Source organism: Dermacentor andersoni, chromosome 7, assembly GCF_023375885.2.
Source record: "Dermacentor andersoni chromosome 7, qqDerAnde1_hic_scaffold, whole genome shotgun sequence".
NCBI classification, from domain to species: Eukaryota; Metazoa; Arthropoda; class Arachnida; order Ixodida; family Ixodidae; genus Dermacentor; species Dermacentor andersoni.
The window spans coordinates 130060411-130075724 of NC_092820.1; the positions used below are offsets into that span (position 1 = coordinate 130060411).

At 43.3% G+C, this 15314-nt stretch overlaps 1 protein-coding gene across 1 annotated transcript; it reads right to left on the reverse strand.

Annotated features, from left to right (window-relative positions):
- Nucleotides 1–500: 500 nt before the first annotated feature.
- LOC126533821 (uncharacterized) lies at nucleotides 501–6096 on the reverse strand. The gene is made up of 5 exons (XM_050181027.3): nucleotides 5909–6096; nucleotides 3799–3869; nucleotides 2233–2319; nucleotides 1392–1493; nucleotides 501–645 (listed from the first exon to the last, which is right to left on the reverse strand). Exons 2-5 carry the CDS (start codon nucleotides 3860–3862, stop codon nucleotides 635–637), a joined length of 264 nt encoding a protein of 87 aa, XP_050036984.1. The 5' UTR covers nucleotides 3863–3869; nucleotides 5909–6096; the 3' UTR covers nucleotides 501–634.
- Between the last annotated feature and the right edge of the window lie 9218 nt (nucleotides 6097–15314).

Here is a 15314-nt window from a genome sequence, read left to right on the forward strand (position 1 = left end):
TACTACTCTGATTATGATTACTGATTATCCTGGGTATTCCGTATACCAACATCAAGCCACACGAGCGAGCCACATGTACCTATAGCTAAATATACGGGAGCCTTGCGTAGTTGGAATGTACGAAGCGTCCTTCGTAATACGGGAACTCGGGTTCGGTAATCACACCCACAATCTCGTACTCAACAGATGAAAAGCACAGCCAATGGAACACAGTGACGGACTTCACTCAATCTGTTCCCGCGACACGGCATTATTTTTTGGGGGGACATTTTAACGAGCTACAATGTGTTTTCTCGTACGAATAGTAAAACAGAAGTAGCTGACTACTGTTTCTGCCCAGTCCCACCGTTCATTTACCACTGAGTTACCGCGACACCCCGCCCTAGCCTACGTACGTATTATCAACATTTTTACTTCATCTTGCAGGATACACTAGTGAAATTAGGAGTACGATTACATACAAAGTGAGTCCAGAGAAATAATCCAAAAACACAACAACGTTTTCTTATTACCAGAACCTTTATTTAATCATTATGTTTACTTTACCGCAATCCAGGGAGGAATATCAAAGAAGGCGACTCGAATGTAGTGGCACGTGTCGTGCCCACTTCAGCCATCAGCTGTCGGGTGTCCGTCATTTCAGAACTGCAAAAACAAGCATTTATTCCAGGTTTATTTTAGTAGACAGAGAATTAGGCTCTGAGTAGAATAGCTACAAGCTGCAACTATACTGCAGACGTCACTTACTGCCAACTCATATCCGAGAGTGCAGGATCGCGTCCCGCTTGGCGACGTTTAGGCGCTTGTAGAGTGAGTGAAGAAAATTGCAAATTTGAAACCAAACAATTTAGTTGTAAGATAGGCAATACGCAGGGGTTCTTTACGTCGCTACTAGAACGCACATATCGAATGGATGGTTTAATCGTAGCCACCTACATTTTTCGAAAAAAAAAATGCATTTTCGCTTTATTTGTTTTCTTAACTTTGGTTAGCAACATCCTTTTACCGAAATACTCAGCCCATGCTCATGAATAAACTTTAAAAAAACAGTGTAATCTTTTGTTCCACTTCTAGATTCGATAGATTTCGCGCATCGCGGTTATGGCTTCGACAACACGTTCACGGTGAGCGCTGTCAAAGTTTTTTTTGCGGAAATTAAAAGAAAGTGGCGCCATACGATTGTCCCTGACTTCTAAAAGCCAAATACAATGTGCTTATTCAAACTCGAAGCTATAGTACCAGACATAGGGTAGTGCAGAATAACAACAGCTTTCTCGCAGGCATAATTGCCTGTATGAAATTCTCGCTCGTTCAAAATTTGAAGATTGTATACTTGCTTTCCATGCTTAAGTGTATACTTTTTGCTTTGGTGTGACGGAATTTTTACGCACCGCATCGGCACTTGCAGGTGATGGCCTCGCTTGTACAGCTGAGCGTATAAGCCTCAGGGCAGGGGTGGTTGATCAAGGACGCACAGGGGTCGCTGTCAGAGACTGCAAGTAATCCGAGAAAAAAAAAAACGAATAAGCCACGTAATAATTGAAGCATCCAGTGTGGTACCATACATGCAACAGTGCCTTTTATTACTGAAAGATACCTGGACGTATTTTTGACAGCATCGCCACTGCGTAATCTTAGGCTAGCTTTAAAAGAAGCGTGTGACGTCTGCTTGCGTAGCCGTAGGATAGGTATATTCCATTTCCATGTTGAAAAATGAACCCAATGTAGACTATCAAGGGTTTGGAAAGGTTCAATATGCTCCTCCCAAGCCCGCTGCACACTTTAATCCAGTTTAATTTTCTTGGTAGTAATATCATTTGTTTAAGCCAGAACTATATTGCTAAATTGGTCAAACGATACTTTTTATCGACGCTGAGTAAGAAAGATGATGTACAAGTGTGCAGTTGTTGCAGTATTTTCTTAGACACGGTGTCTTGATTTGCCACAACAGCTACACGGACAACAGAGCGAAGGAAGCGACTGGCCGAGCACTTTCGTTTCGTTCATTAATGTCGAAGAACCAAGGCCTGACTTTAGCTGTTTAATTCGTGTACCGTAGTTTAAATTTATGAATTTATTAATATGGAACATATCCAGCACAAGCAAGCGCGCACGCGAAAATGCAAGAGCCTCAATCTCCATGTAACATCATTCAAACATTTCTTTAGTTTGGTTTGTGTATGCAACGCGCGTTTATGGAATTTAGGTTGCGAATTAAAATATTCATCTTACCACATCGACAGTGACAACGCTCTTCATCGATGAAACAGGCCACTTTATTACCAGCACTACATTTCAGTAGTGGGCACTCAGGTTCGACTGAAAAATAAAAAAAAAATAGGAATAACATTTGGAACAAATTAGCACCTTTTAAGAAACCTGAGATGAAGGCCTATATGTTTTTTATGTACTTGAACCACCTACAAGTTCACTTGAGTCGGGTAGTTTTAAATATAATAAATGTAAACAGTGCTTGAGAAAATTTTCAACATAGGGTATTTTTGAAAAATTATAACACCAGTCCAATGTGTGAGGTGTTCCGCAGAAGTGTTGAGTTCTTATCAATGGCGCTTCGAATTAAGCGTGATTGTCACTGATAAAAGTTTACCGTAAATTTCGTGCTCATGTGACATTTATTGCTCGCAACAATTTGTAAATATGTGATGGTTAGATGCAGTATGTTTAATTCCTGCCTATTTAAATACCAACTGCTCATTTCAAATGTATCGTTTTGCGTATGAATTACCACAAGATATTTATTCGTTTCTGCAGCGAATACGTTTTATTGTAACCAAAATTCTCAACTGCAAGAAGGAGACATGGGTTGAACACTATACGCTTCTCAGAACCCATCAATGTGATGTTAGCATGGATGACGGTATAAGCGGGCAGTTGAGCATCTATTATTCTTAAAATCTATGCTATCTAATCATAATGCACTGGTAGATTTTACAGTATATGTACAAGGGCAGCATACGATATTTTACAAAGAAGCGTTGCGCGATAATCGTTCTTGGTTCATTTTAACACACAAATAAGCGGTATTCCGCTAAGAGCGGCGGGGATCTAAAATAGCCATAGTTAAGGCAGGATAAGTAATCTTTTAAAACTTTAATCGCAAAAGAGTCGCACTCGGTTGTTGTGACTCGACAGTGGCAAAGTTATATACTAATTCCCTTAAGCAGCTGCCTCGTCTTCCGGTAATATCACGTGCCGCGGGTTGTCCCGAAAACAGCTGCCACTTGCTGGAGTGACCTCCTCAATATCTTTTATAACTAGATAATTACTTTAAAACACAAAAGGTAACCCTGTGTACTGCACCGAACAGTGTGCTGCGGGGGCCCCGCTTCAAACGCCATATAAGGCGGAGTTCAGTACCGATGCATTCCTAATATTCACATCTCAGATGCCTGTACAGGGGTTACTAAAATATAATGATTACTTTATTCACATTCCATTGTAATCATGGTGGCGATAAATAGTTAGGTAGCCTGCTGGCGGTTCTCAGGTATTCTGCACATTCATAACCATCTAGCGTTTCGCCTATTTATCCTGGTTCTCTGCCCACCTTAAAACCTGTATCTTTATATCGTATGACCTATACCGGAATGAATCCGGTTCTATGAATTCCCTGATTGTTTGCCGACCGACACTCTAAACGCATCTTCTTTGCATAAAGTCATTTGTACGACATCTTTCGGGTCATGAGCAACAAGGTCGTTCGAATATTTTCAAAGTGTGTGGATTTAGAATAACTTTAGAAAAGCTGACGAGTAATTCAAAATCTCCTTAGCTTACCAGAGAAGGCAACGGCCAGGAATGAGAGCAGCAAAAACACGAGGGCTATGAACCTGCTTGCCATGACCGGGCTGTAACGAGAACATTTGTTAGTTTAAATATCATGTAGTAGACAGAAGTGTTTTCAAATCCGTGTGACATTTCATCCAGGTCACATGGCGACTACAAAACAAAAACTGGGGGAGCACGTTTCCTCAATGAAAATGAACAGCTTCGCATGTGACCTAGCTAGTTCGCCTACGCTAGCAGGTCACAAAAAAGGGAATAAATATTTGTTGCAGCAACAGAAATTTCTTCTGTCGCTGCACTGACATGGCAAATCAGTTCAATGTCCATGGTACTAGCTTTCTGCTTGGGTATCTTTACCATGGGATCCTTTCTTTTACTAGGCGTATATATATATATATATATATATATATCATATTTAATAATTCCATGATGCCTTCTCCCCTTTTATTTTATTTCATGCAACACGGCGGACACTATACGCTCGAATAGCAGACACAGAGTGCGCGAATGAATGAACATTTACTAACGGATTTTTTTAATTACTCGTCTTAAAACTAACGATGCCATCGCTGTATTGGAGGTGTGTGATGCTGCGTAGAGCTTGCACCAGGAAACTTTCATCGCTACAGCCATCGGCTACAACTCGACTGTACAGCAAGCACTTTCTCGAGGAAAATTTATGTTACGGCGTTGGGGATGCGATGGTCAGTGAGCAGCAGAAAACGCTAACTGAGACACTCGCCCGCGCGCACTGCCCGGCTAATGTCAGGAAGATTTTGTAATTAACTTGTTGATGCTAGATACTTCCACGCTCACTGGAATAGAAACGGAATGGTAAGAAGCACACTAAAATAAAAAGGCGTGGGATATACTCGTGGTTCCGTTAGCACCAAACAAGGAATATATTGGATTAAGAAAAAGAAGCAGCGGGGAAGTTGCTCGCTGAGAAGACCAATAAACATTCAGTGTGACGCAACGTGAGATATAAAGATATTGAAACGTCCATGAATACAGATGAAAAGGAAAAAAAAAAAGATTGAAACGTTACAACGGTAGATCACATGTCGCCGTAGGCGTCGAAGTCCCTAGCTATAACGAATTTGTTTCTGAACTGCGGTCACAGCGTCCTCGCAACAATGTTTGCGTGTGTACGGTCAGAAGCTCATATGCTGCGGCTTAAACATCATGGCCCGGTGCAAAAAACGCGTTCGCAGCGAAAGCCAAAAATTGTGCGTGGACAAGCATACAGACGCGTTGTCGATCGCTGGGATCCCGTGCGATCGCTACTTGCGGCTTTATTCTTTATGCTCTATTTGGTTTAATTACTGCCCACTATCAGCACGCATTCCACATCGTTTTCTCTTAGCTATTGCCTACCTTCCACGCAAGAAACCGGTTCGGGGGTCTCCATCACGGCAACTGCACGCAGTGGGCGTTCACTGTACGTATTCGGTAAAAAGATAGCGTCTGCAAGGCATTCTGACTTTTCTGTTTGCCCAAGGTTATCATTTCGACAGTACAAAACTGCCGTTGTTTCGAGAGTACTTGCAGGAATGTTTACGAGGGCTGCCACGTGGGGGTGTTATTGAGCGCCGACAGCCAAACCTATGAGGAGCGCGCCGCGTCATCCCTCACACTACGCAAGCGAGGCGCTTCCGACAGACGATGACGCCGTAAGTCCTCGCCCCCAATGTATCAAAGACTGTCGTGCCGTCTGCTATGGCGCGTACGTGTCTGATCAGCTCAGCGCTGCCTGTGAGCACATCAACGAACGCACATCTACCGTCCCGAGGTTGAACGGTCTTAATCAGATGGTTAATTTGTTTGCGCATTGCGTGTTACAATGAGTTTGTGCACTAATAATCACATGATTGTGACAATATTCTCTTCTGAGTAATAAGAGCGTACTCCGGGGCCCCGCGGCGACCAGCCATTCGCGGTGAGCGGTGATAAATTCACGCTCAGCTTCCTTCGGCCCCAAAAGACGAGCCAAAAGAAGGAAGAAATAATCGAATCGTCTGGGTACTCCTGCGACATAAAGGCGTTCGCGCATAACCAGGTCCGCGTTGTGCAAACCACAGAAGGCAGAAAACCAACCTACCGTTTCTTTTACTGGCTATGGCTCTTTTGTGTACTTGTTCCTCTCTGTTACCAGTCGCCCAAGCGCTACTGCGTACTGCGGCTGCCAGCTGTCTCGTTCCGAAACTAAAGAAAAAGAAAAAAATCGCCGCCACTTCATGCTGCGCTGACTGCACGCCAAAGATAAGCCTAATGCTCTTCTCACGTGTGCCTCCCCGGCCGCCGCAGCGGGGGCTTTCCGCAACGGATGCTGCCTTTGAAAGCGGACGTGGTAGGGGCGTGAATACGATATTGTTTTTCCTGGAAACCCGAGCTCGCGCGACGATACAGCAAACCAAGGTTTTGCACAGAACAGTAAGCCTAGCTCCTTCATGGTGGCAGACATGCTGACGTTTACTAATTTTTCGTCGTGGATGCACGCTTAACTTCAGCGTTCCTGTTTCTTGCACGTGCTTAAGTGAAGCGGAGAGTTAGCTAGGGCCGAGCGAGTATTTCTGCACGAGCACGTGTTCGAAAAAGTTGTCTCCGTGAGGAAATTTTCGGTTAGCGTGTGCATTTGTTACATCGTCTTATTAATTTAACCTTATCTACCTGCGTTTTTGATTAGTGCACAGATTGCAGATGTAGACCGAATAATGTTTCTTCTCACTATCATAGATCGTCTGGCAAGGCTTTAGTTCATAATAAAATTTGTTAGGCCTGGCAACCTAATAAAGCGTCATAAACAAACAGCACATAAAGCGATTTTCGATGAACTGAGTGAAAAAAAATTTAATAAAACTTTTAAATTTACAAAAATATAAGCACGATATCATTTTATACACCCTTGGAGTGCCTTTTCAGGACTCCCCGTTAATTTTGTGCACATATTCTCAGAGTTAAAAGAGAAAATGAAGGACAAAGTTTAACTTGTGTAATATAGGACTGGAACCGCAGAGCTAAAAGTCACTGTGACGTCAGGCGTTTCGATCTATTTTCTTGTATTGGACGATCGTGGGTCAGCAATATTCCTAAATTATTGCTAAATTCAGCCTGTCTTCCTTAGAATACAACACAGTCACACTTTACTAATGAAAAGCTAACGAAGCCCAAACAGACGCATTTAATATCTATGATACCATGACTCGCTTGCGCGAAAACTCCAAGGGCGTCGCGGCTGCAGTTTTTTCGTTCTCGCGTCTTGTCTCGTTTACGATGCCTTTTATCGAGCTATAAGGGTATCGTTATTTGTGTCGCAAAATGGTTATCTACTACTACAGGGCAGGTAATTTCTCTTCAGTGTCTCTCTAAAGAGCAGTAGCAAAGTCAGCCATGTCGCAGATTCTTTCTATCACGAAACGTGTCAAGGTTTTGTTAACATCACTCGTTTGAGCAGCCTCGTTTGGCTAGACTTCAAACAAAAAGTGTCTTAGTAAATTGGTAAAAGAACCCGACGAAGATACCTGATGCTGCTATAAACGGGTCGTGCGTCACTTGCGCCCCTTGAGTGGTTTGTAACGCTGCACAAAAACCTACATTTGTACAAACAACAACAGAACTAAACACTGAGGCAGAAGACACTGATAACAATATGAAATTAAAGCACGGAAATCGAACACATTAGCTGTAAAACCTAAATGGAGCCCACTAGATATGCCTATATATATGCAGGGTGTGTGAGTCTACAAGGACCACTAAAAAAAAAAAATATTTTTTTTTTCACTCACCGTGGTATCTCTACGGATATGGCGTTCAGCTGTTGAGCACAAGGTGGTGGGCACAATCCCGTGTCTGATGGAGGCACTCCGATGTGGCCGGAATGCAAAAAAAAAAGTGTTCTTGCACCGTGCAAAATGCGCACCGATAAATAACACTTTGTGGTCAAAATTGTTCAACACTCTAGAACTACAGCATGCCTCATAATCAGGTCTTGAATTCGGCACATTAAATTGGAAAATTTATTTTAGCTACGATAAAACCCTTGTGCAGATAAAACCGACTCCATATTGATGGCAACCTTCCGGAGGAGCTTCGGCCATCTTCGTGCTGGTATTGTAGATAGTGTTGCCTATTTGTTAGGCTCATGTTAGAAATTTCAATGCAAGTTTTGTAGAGCGTACCTAAAAACATTAATTATTTCGCACAAGTTATTGTTAGCCTAAGTGTTTTCTTTTTCTGTGCTTGAAAGAAAATATACTGCGGAGCCCAAGTAGCAGCAGGAGGTATATTTTGAAATGCTTTCGTTGACCTACTTTGAATAACGCAAAAGAGCTCCGCAAACGGTAAAACCGCGACCACGCTATACTCACGGTCAACCTTCTATGGCTATGAAGGGAAAACTACGGAAGCAAAATGCACACAAGGGAAAGCGTTTCTGAAAAGAGTCCCGCGTTTAAATCCACGTCAGTTTAGGCTGGGGAAGAGAAAACATAAACACCTTACTAGCGACAGTTAAGTAAGATAGGACACACGACTGAGTGTGAAAGTTTACTTGTTTTGAAGCTTTTACCTTCCGCATTTGGGCAAACACGAAGCCCTCGCACATGGAAGCTGCTTCGATTCAGCGTCTGTTTCGACCAACGAAAAGTATTGTCAAGCGCAGCCGGACTACTTGGCGCTGTAACACATGTACAGCAGCGACTCGTCCGTAGCTTTCACTTCATAGCCACCGAAAGATTACCGCGAGTATGGCTGAAAACAACGCTGGGAAATCCGCCCGAAGAAAAACGTGCTAGCATTGGTATCGCTATCTTTGTGGGCGTCCGTATACCCCCGCGTCGGGAGCTTTCTAGGTTGCCACTGAGGTGAAAGTGCTGGGACGGTGATCAGCAATTCTGAGACCGTGATAGCACCTCATGGCATTTGCGTGCGTGAATGAGTGGGCCGCTGCTCAGTTATGTTCGTGGTCTGCAGCAGAGAGACATGCCGCTAAATATGGCTTTCGAGACCAAACCACTCGGCAGCAGGAAAACATGGCCGCTCGCATGTTTTCCCGGCACACCGTGGGCCACCTGTGGCATGCTGCAGGTGTCTGACAGCTTGTCGCACAGAACGTTTTGCTTTTAATATAGTTGAGTATGGATATAGCCCGCGTGTTAAATGGTTTCGAAGATATATAGGCCAGGAACTTGTTCTACGCCATAGTCCTCTTTTCAAGTCCCCTACTCAGTCGTCTACTAAGTCTACCCAATAGAATTTGCTGAGCTCTTAGGCTTTGAGTAATCTTACCGTAATCTGTGAGTTAGATGACCAGTTTAGAACGAGCTGAACTTATTAAACAGTGCCGCAAGTGCCCCGTTTAGCAATTAACCGAAGTGAAAAGCCTTCATTAGCGACTTGATATAAAGAGGAAATGGCACTGTAGATAGAAGCCAATTGATTGAAACTGCTAACCAAAGGAATCTTATAGAGCCACGGTTTGATTCGTATAGCACTTTTATTCCTGCAATGTCACATAGTACACGGGGTGGGTTTTAGAACAGGTAGGCGCAATGTATCAGTCCACTGAAGATCTGTGTTGAGAGAGAAACATTGCCAAGGCCTCACTCAGGAACTGAAATGAGAATAAATGAGATGATAAATGTGCATACTGCATGATTTTCATGAAGCGCGTCCTATAAAGTCTCTACAGCAAGTGAAGTTTGAACGATATTGCAAGCATGTGCATGGTGACAATCCCGTGCACACTAGTAGGCGATGTGAATGCCGCACATGCGAAGGACGTTTGCGATAATGGAGAAATTCGGGCGTGAAGATTCCGTTGTGCAGTTGCCAAACACTTTTTCGTTTTGTAGACACGAAAGAACAGTAGTTCGTCGCATCAGAACGCGCGTACGCGGAGAATGAAAAAAAATGGCACAGCAAGAAAGACTAATGTATGTGCAAGAACAAACGGAGGAAGGATTTGGGCAGAATATTTGCGGCCAACAGATGGGAACAGCAAAAATAGCACTAAAGCCCTTCATGCAACCAGATAGAAGAAGAGGAAGTGGAAGACGAAGTTTATTTACCACATAAGAGCACTGATGTATACAAAGCGGTGGAGATGGCAGTATAAAAGCTGCCTAACGTCAGTTTGACTAGACCCACCTCCACGTGAACAGGCAGCAACATTGCAAGATATTCGGTGTTCATAATTGTGGCAAGGTTCAGACACACATGTATATACGCACTTGTATACACACACACACACACACGCATATATATATATATATATATATATATATATATATATATATATATATATATATATATATATATATATATATATATATATATATATATAAGTGTGTGTATATACATACACACATGCATATACACATACATATATGCAAGAAAACCAGAAGTGACAACTTTGAAATGGCAAAGAAATACTCTTGAAGCGACAAAATAAAAAGTTCACATTAACAGAAATTTATGACGTATGTTTACATCACTTAGACTGTATTTGTCAAGTGTTGAGGGAAGACCTACGGAGCAGGAACCTGGCGGCTTACGAAAAGGGTTCTGCTTCAATTGAGGACGACGCAACTAGTTTTGCAAAGAAGAATGATGGGTGTAACGTTAATGGATAAGAACAGAGCAGATTGGGTGTGGGAAGAAACACGAGTTAATGGCATCTTAGTTGAAATCAAGAAAAAGAAATGGGCATGGGCAGGGCATGTAGTGAGAAGGGAAGATAACCGATGGTCATTAAAGGTTACGGACTGGATTCCAAGGGAAGAGAAGCGTAGCAGGGGGTGGCAGAAAGTTAGGTGGACGGTTGAGACTAAGAAGTTTGCAGGGACGACATGGCCACAATTAGTACATGACCGGGGTTGTTGGAGAAGTATGGGAGAGGCCTTTGCCCTGCATTGGGCATAACCAGGATGATGATGATGATGATGGTGAGGGAAGGCAGTAGGAGAATTTTTGAAGGCCATAGTTAGTGAAGGCCATAGTTAGTTCAGTGTATCGATTTAGGCGAAAAGAATCAATCTGCTGCAAGTTCGTGATGTTTATGATATGACTAGTACGCTTAATCATGTCACGTTTAAAAGAAAACATAAGTTGATACTCGTCATCATCAGCCTGGTTATGCCCACTGCAGGGCAAAGGCCTCTCCCATACTTCTCGAACTACCCCGGTCATGTACTAATTGTGGCCATGTTGTCCCTGCAAACTTCTTAATGTCATCCGCCCACCTAACTTTCTGCCGCCCTCTACTACGCTTTCCTTCCCTTGGAATCCATTCCGTAACTCTCAATGACCATCGGTTATCTTCCCTCCTCATTACGTGTGCTGCCCATGCCCATTTCTTTTCTTGATTTCAACTAAGATATCATTAACTCGCGTTTGTTCCTTCACCCAATCTGCTCTTTTCTTATCCCTTAACGTTACACCTATCATTCTTCTTTCCATAGCTCGTTGCGTCGTCCTTAAGTAGAGGCCTTTTCGTAAGCCTCCAGGTTTCTGCCCCGTACGTGAGTACTGGTAAGACACAGCTGTTATAAACTTTTCTCTTGAGGGATAATGGCAACCTGCTGTTCATGATCTGAGAATGCCTGCCAAACGCACCCCAGCCCATTCTTATTCTTCTGATTATTTCAGTCTCATGATCCGGATCCGCAGTCACTACCTGTCCTAAGGAGATGTATTCCCTTACCACTTCCAGTGCCTCACTACCTATTGTAAACTGCTGTTCCCTTCCGAGACTGTTAAACATTACTTTAGTTTTCTGCAGATTAATTTTTAGACCCACCCTTCGGCTTTGCCTCTCCAGGTCAGTGAGCATACATTGCAGTTGGTCCCCTGAGTTACTAAGCAAGGCAATATCATCAGCGAATCGCAAGTTACTGAGGTATTCTCCATTAACTTTTATCCCCAATTCTTCCCACTCCAGGTCTCTGAATACCTCCTGTAAACACGCTGTGAATAGCATCGGGGAGATCGTATCTCCCTGCCTGACGCCTTTCTTTATTGGGATTTTGTTGCTTTCTTTATGGAGGACTACGGTGGCTGTGGAGCCGCTGTAATATCTTTCAGTATTTTTACATACGGCTCGTTTACACCCTGATTCCGCAATGCCTCCAAGACTGCTGAGGTTTCGACTGAATCAAACGCTTTCTCGTAATCAATGAAAGCTATATATAAAGGTTGGTTATATTGCGCACATTTTTCTATCACCTGATTGATAGTGTGAACATGGTCTATTGTTGAGTAGCTTTTACGGAATCCTGCCTGGTCCTTTGGTTGACGAAAGTCTAAGGTGTTCCTGATTCTATTTGCAATTACCCTAGGAAATACTTTGTAGGCAACGGACAGTAAACTGATCGGTCTATAATTTTTCAAGTCTTTGGCGTCCCCTTTCTTATGGATTAGGATTATGTTAGCGTTTTTCCAAGATTCCGGTACGCTCGAAGACATGAGGCATTGCGTATACAGGGTGGCCAGTTTCTCTAGAACAATCTGCCCACCATCCTTCAACAAATCTGCTGTTACCTGATCCTCCCCAGCTGCCTTCCCCCTTTGCATAGCTCCCAAGGCTTTCTTTACTTCTTCCGGTGTTACCTGTGGGATTTCGAATTCCTCTAGACTATTCTCTCTTCCATGATTGTCATGGGTGCCACTGGTAGTGTATAAATCTCTATAGAACTCCTCAGCCACTTGAACTATCTCATCCATATTAGTAATGATATTGCCGGCTTTGTCTCTTAACGCATACATCTGATTCTTGCCAATACCTAGTTTCTTCTTCACTGCTTTTAGGCTTCCTCCGTTCCTGAGAGCATGTTCAATTCTATCCATGTAATACTTCCTTATGTCAGCTGTCTTACGCTTGTTGATTAACTTCGAAAGTTAATCAGTTCTATTCTAGCTGTTGGGTTGGGGCTCTCATACATTGGCGTTTCTTGATCAGATCTTTCGTCTCCTGCGATAGCTTACTGGTATCCTGTCTAACGGAGTTACCACCGACTTCTATTGCACACTCCTTAATGATGCATACAAGATTGTCGTTCATTGCTTCAACACTAAGGTCCTCTTCCTGAGTCAAAGCCGAATACCTGTTCTGTAGCTTGATCTGGAATTCTTCTATTTTCCCTCTTACCGCGAACTCATTGATCGACTTCTTATGTACCAGTTGCTTCCGTTCCCTCCTCAGGTCTAGGCTAATTCGAGTTCTTACCATCCTATGGTCACTACAGTGCACCTTGCTGAGCACGTCCACATCTTGTATGATGCCAGGGTTAGCGCAGAGTATGAGGTCTATTTCATTTCTAGTCTCGCCGTTCGGGCTCCTCCACGTCCATTTTCGGCTATCTCGCTTGCGGAAGAAGGTATTCATTATCCGCATATTATTCTGTTCTGTAAACTGTACTAATAACTCTCCCCTGCAATTCCTAGTGCCTATGCCATATTCCCCCACTGCCTTGCCTCCAACCTGCTTCTTGCCTACCTTGGCATTGAAGTCGCCCATCAGTATACTGTATTTTGTTTTGACTTTACCCATCGCCGATTCCACGTCTTCATAGAAGCTTTCGACTTTCTGGTCATCATGACTGGATGTAGGGGCGTAGACCTGTATAACCTTCATATTGTACCTCTTACTAAGTTTCACAACAAGACCTGCCACCCTCTCGTTAATGCTATAGAATTCCTGTATGTTACCAGCTATGTTCTTATTAATCAGGAATCCGACTCCTAGTTCTCGTCTCTCCGCTAAGCCCCGGTAGCACAGGACGTGCCCGCTTTTTAGCACTGTATATGCTTCTTTTCGCCTCCTAACTTCACTGAGCCCTATTATATCCCATTTACTGCCCTCTAATTCCTCCAATAGCACTGCTAGACTCATCTCACTAGATAACGTTCTACCGCTAAACGTTGCCAGGTTCATATTCCAATGGCGGCCTGTCCGGAGCCAGCGATTCTTAGCACCCTCTGCAGCGTCGCAGGTCTGACCGCCGCCGTGGTCAGTTGCTTCGCAGCTGCTGGGGACTGAGGGCCGGGGTTTGATTGTTGTGTTCATATAGGAGGTTGTGGCCAAGTACTGCACCAGGGTGGCCAATCCTGCTCTGGTGAGGGAGTGCGCTACCGGTTCTGGTCACCGGGATCACGCCACACTCCACGCCTGTTTATGCAATTTTATCAACATACGGAATTTTTTTTATCCTGTGGAAAATTGCGTGGCACCGGGATTCGAACCACGGACCTCTTGCACGCGAGGGGGTGTTCTACCTCTACGCCACCGCTGCACGCCACCGCTGCACTGATACTCGTAAAGGTGGTCTACTCCTAAAATTTTAAACTTCTGGATTATATCACGCGTATGTGCATTGTAAGGCAAGTCTGAAATAGCACGTAAGGCATTCTTTTGAAGTGAAGCTAAATTACCTAACGCTTTCTTAGTACTATTTGAGCAGACGAGGTTACAATATCGCAGGTGAGAAGCAAATAGTGCGGTATAAACCATAAGTTTCTGTGGTATTGGTAGCAGCCTCTGGCATCTGCGCAACATGCCTAACGCTTTACTAAGTTTATTTCGTAAGTAATCGGTGTGGTGGTCCCATAGCATCAATTCATGAAAGATATTACCCAAAGTTATTGCTGTAGTGGAAAGTTCTATTTTTGTGTTATTGAGTGTGAGGCACTGGGTGACATCACAAGGCGTGGACTTCGCTCTTAAGAGGACCGCTTTTGTGTTGGAGCAGTTTAACAGGAGAGAACTTTTACTGACCAGTTACATATTTTGCCAAGCATTTCATTGGCAAAATTCATTAGTTCAACCTCCTTAGTTCCTGAGAAGAATAAACTAGTGTCATCTGCGTACATAACATAATTAATCCAGTCATCAATATTCACAATGTCATTTACATAAATAATAAATAGTAGTAGTCAAAATATGCTACCTTGAAGCTCACCTTGCTAAATAAGTTTAAACGAAGATAATTTTCTATTTATTGATACGCATCGCTTTCTATTTGTTATGTAACTTCTAATTAAATCTAAAACTATTCCGCGTGTACCATAACAGGGGCCCTACAACGTAAAACTATTCTAAACTTTTCTATTCTAATTCTGCAATCAGCCCTCCGCGATTGTTGAAAAACTTTTTTGACCACCCCCATTTCACCTGTCTATCACGCGATGTCACGAAAACCGCGATAGCTCCCCATATGATATAACGTGTACACATGAATTTTGCATAATTTGACCGAACAAAAGAAGCATAGTTATTTCTGATTCGACGCCTCTTCGCCATTAGTCCTGGGCTATTGGTCAAAGGTTTTCGGGCAGCGCCCACTTCACTTGCCTCTCACGCGACGTCACCAAACCGCAAAAACTCACGCGTCAAAGTGACGTGTACGCGATAAAGAAGCAGTAATATGCCGAACAAAACTGAATTTTCTTCTGAATAGCTGCAGACTGCCCCATTCTGAAAGGAATAAAAGATGGCTGCCACCGATCGCTCA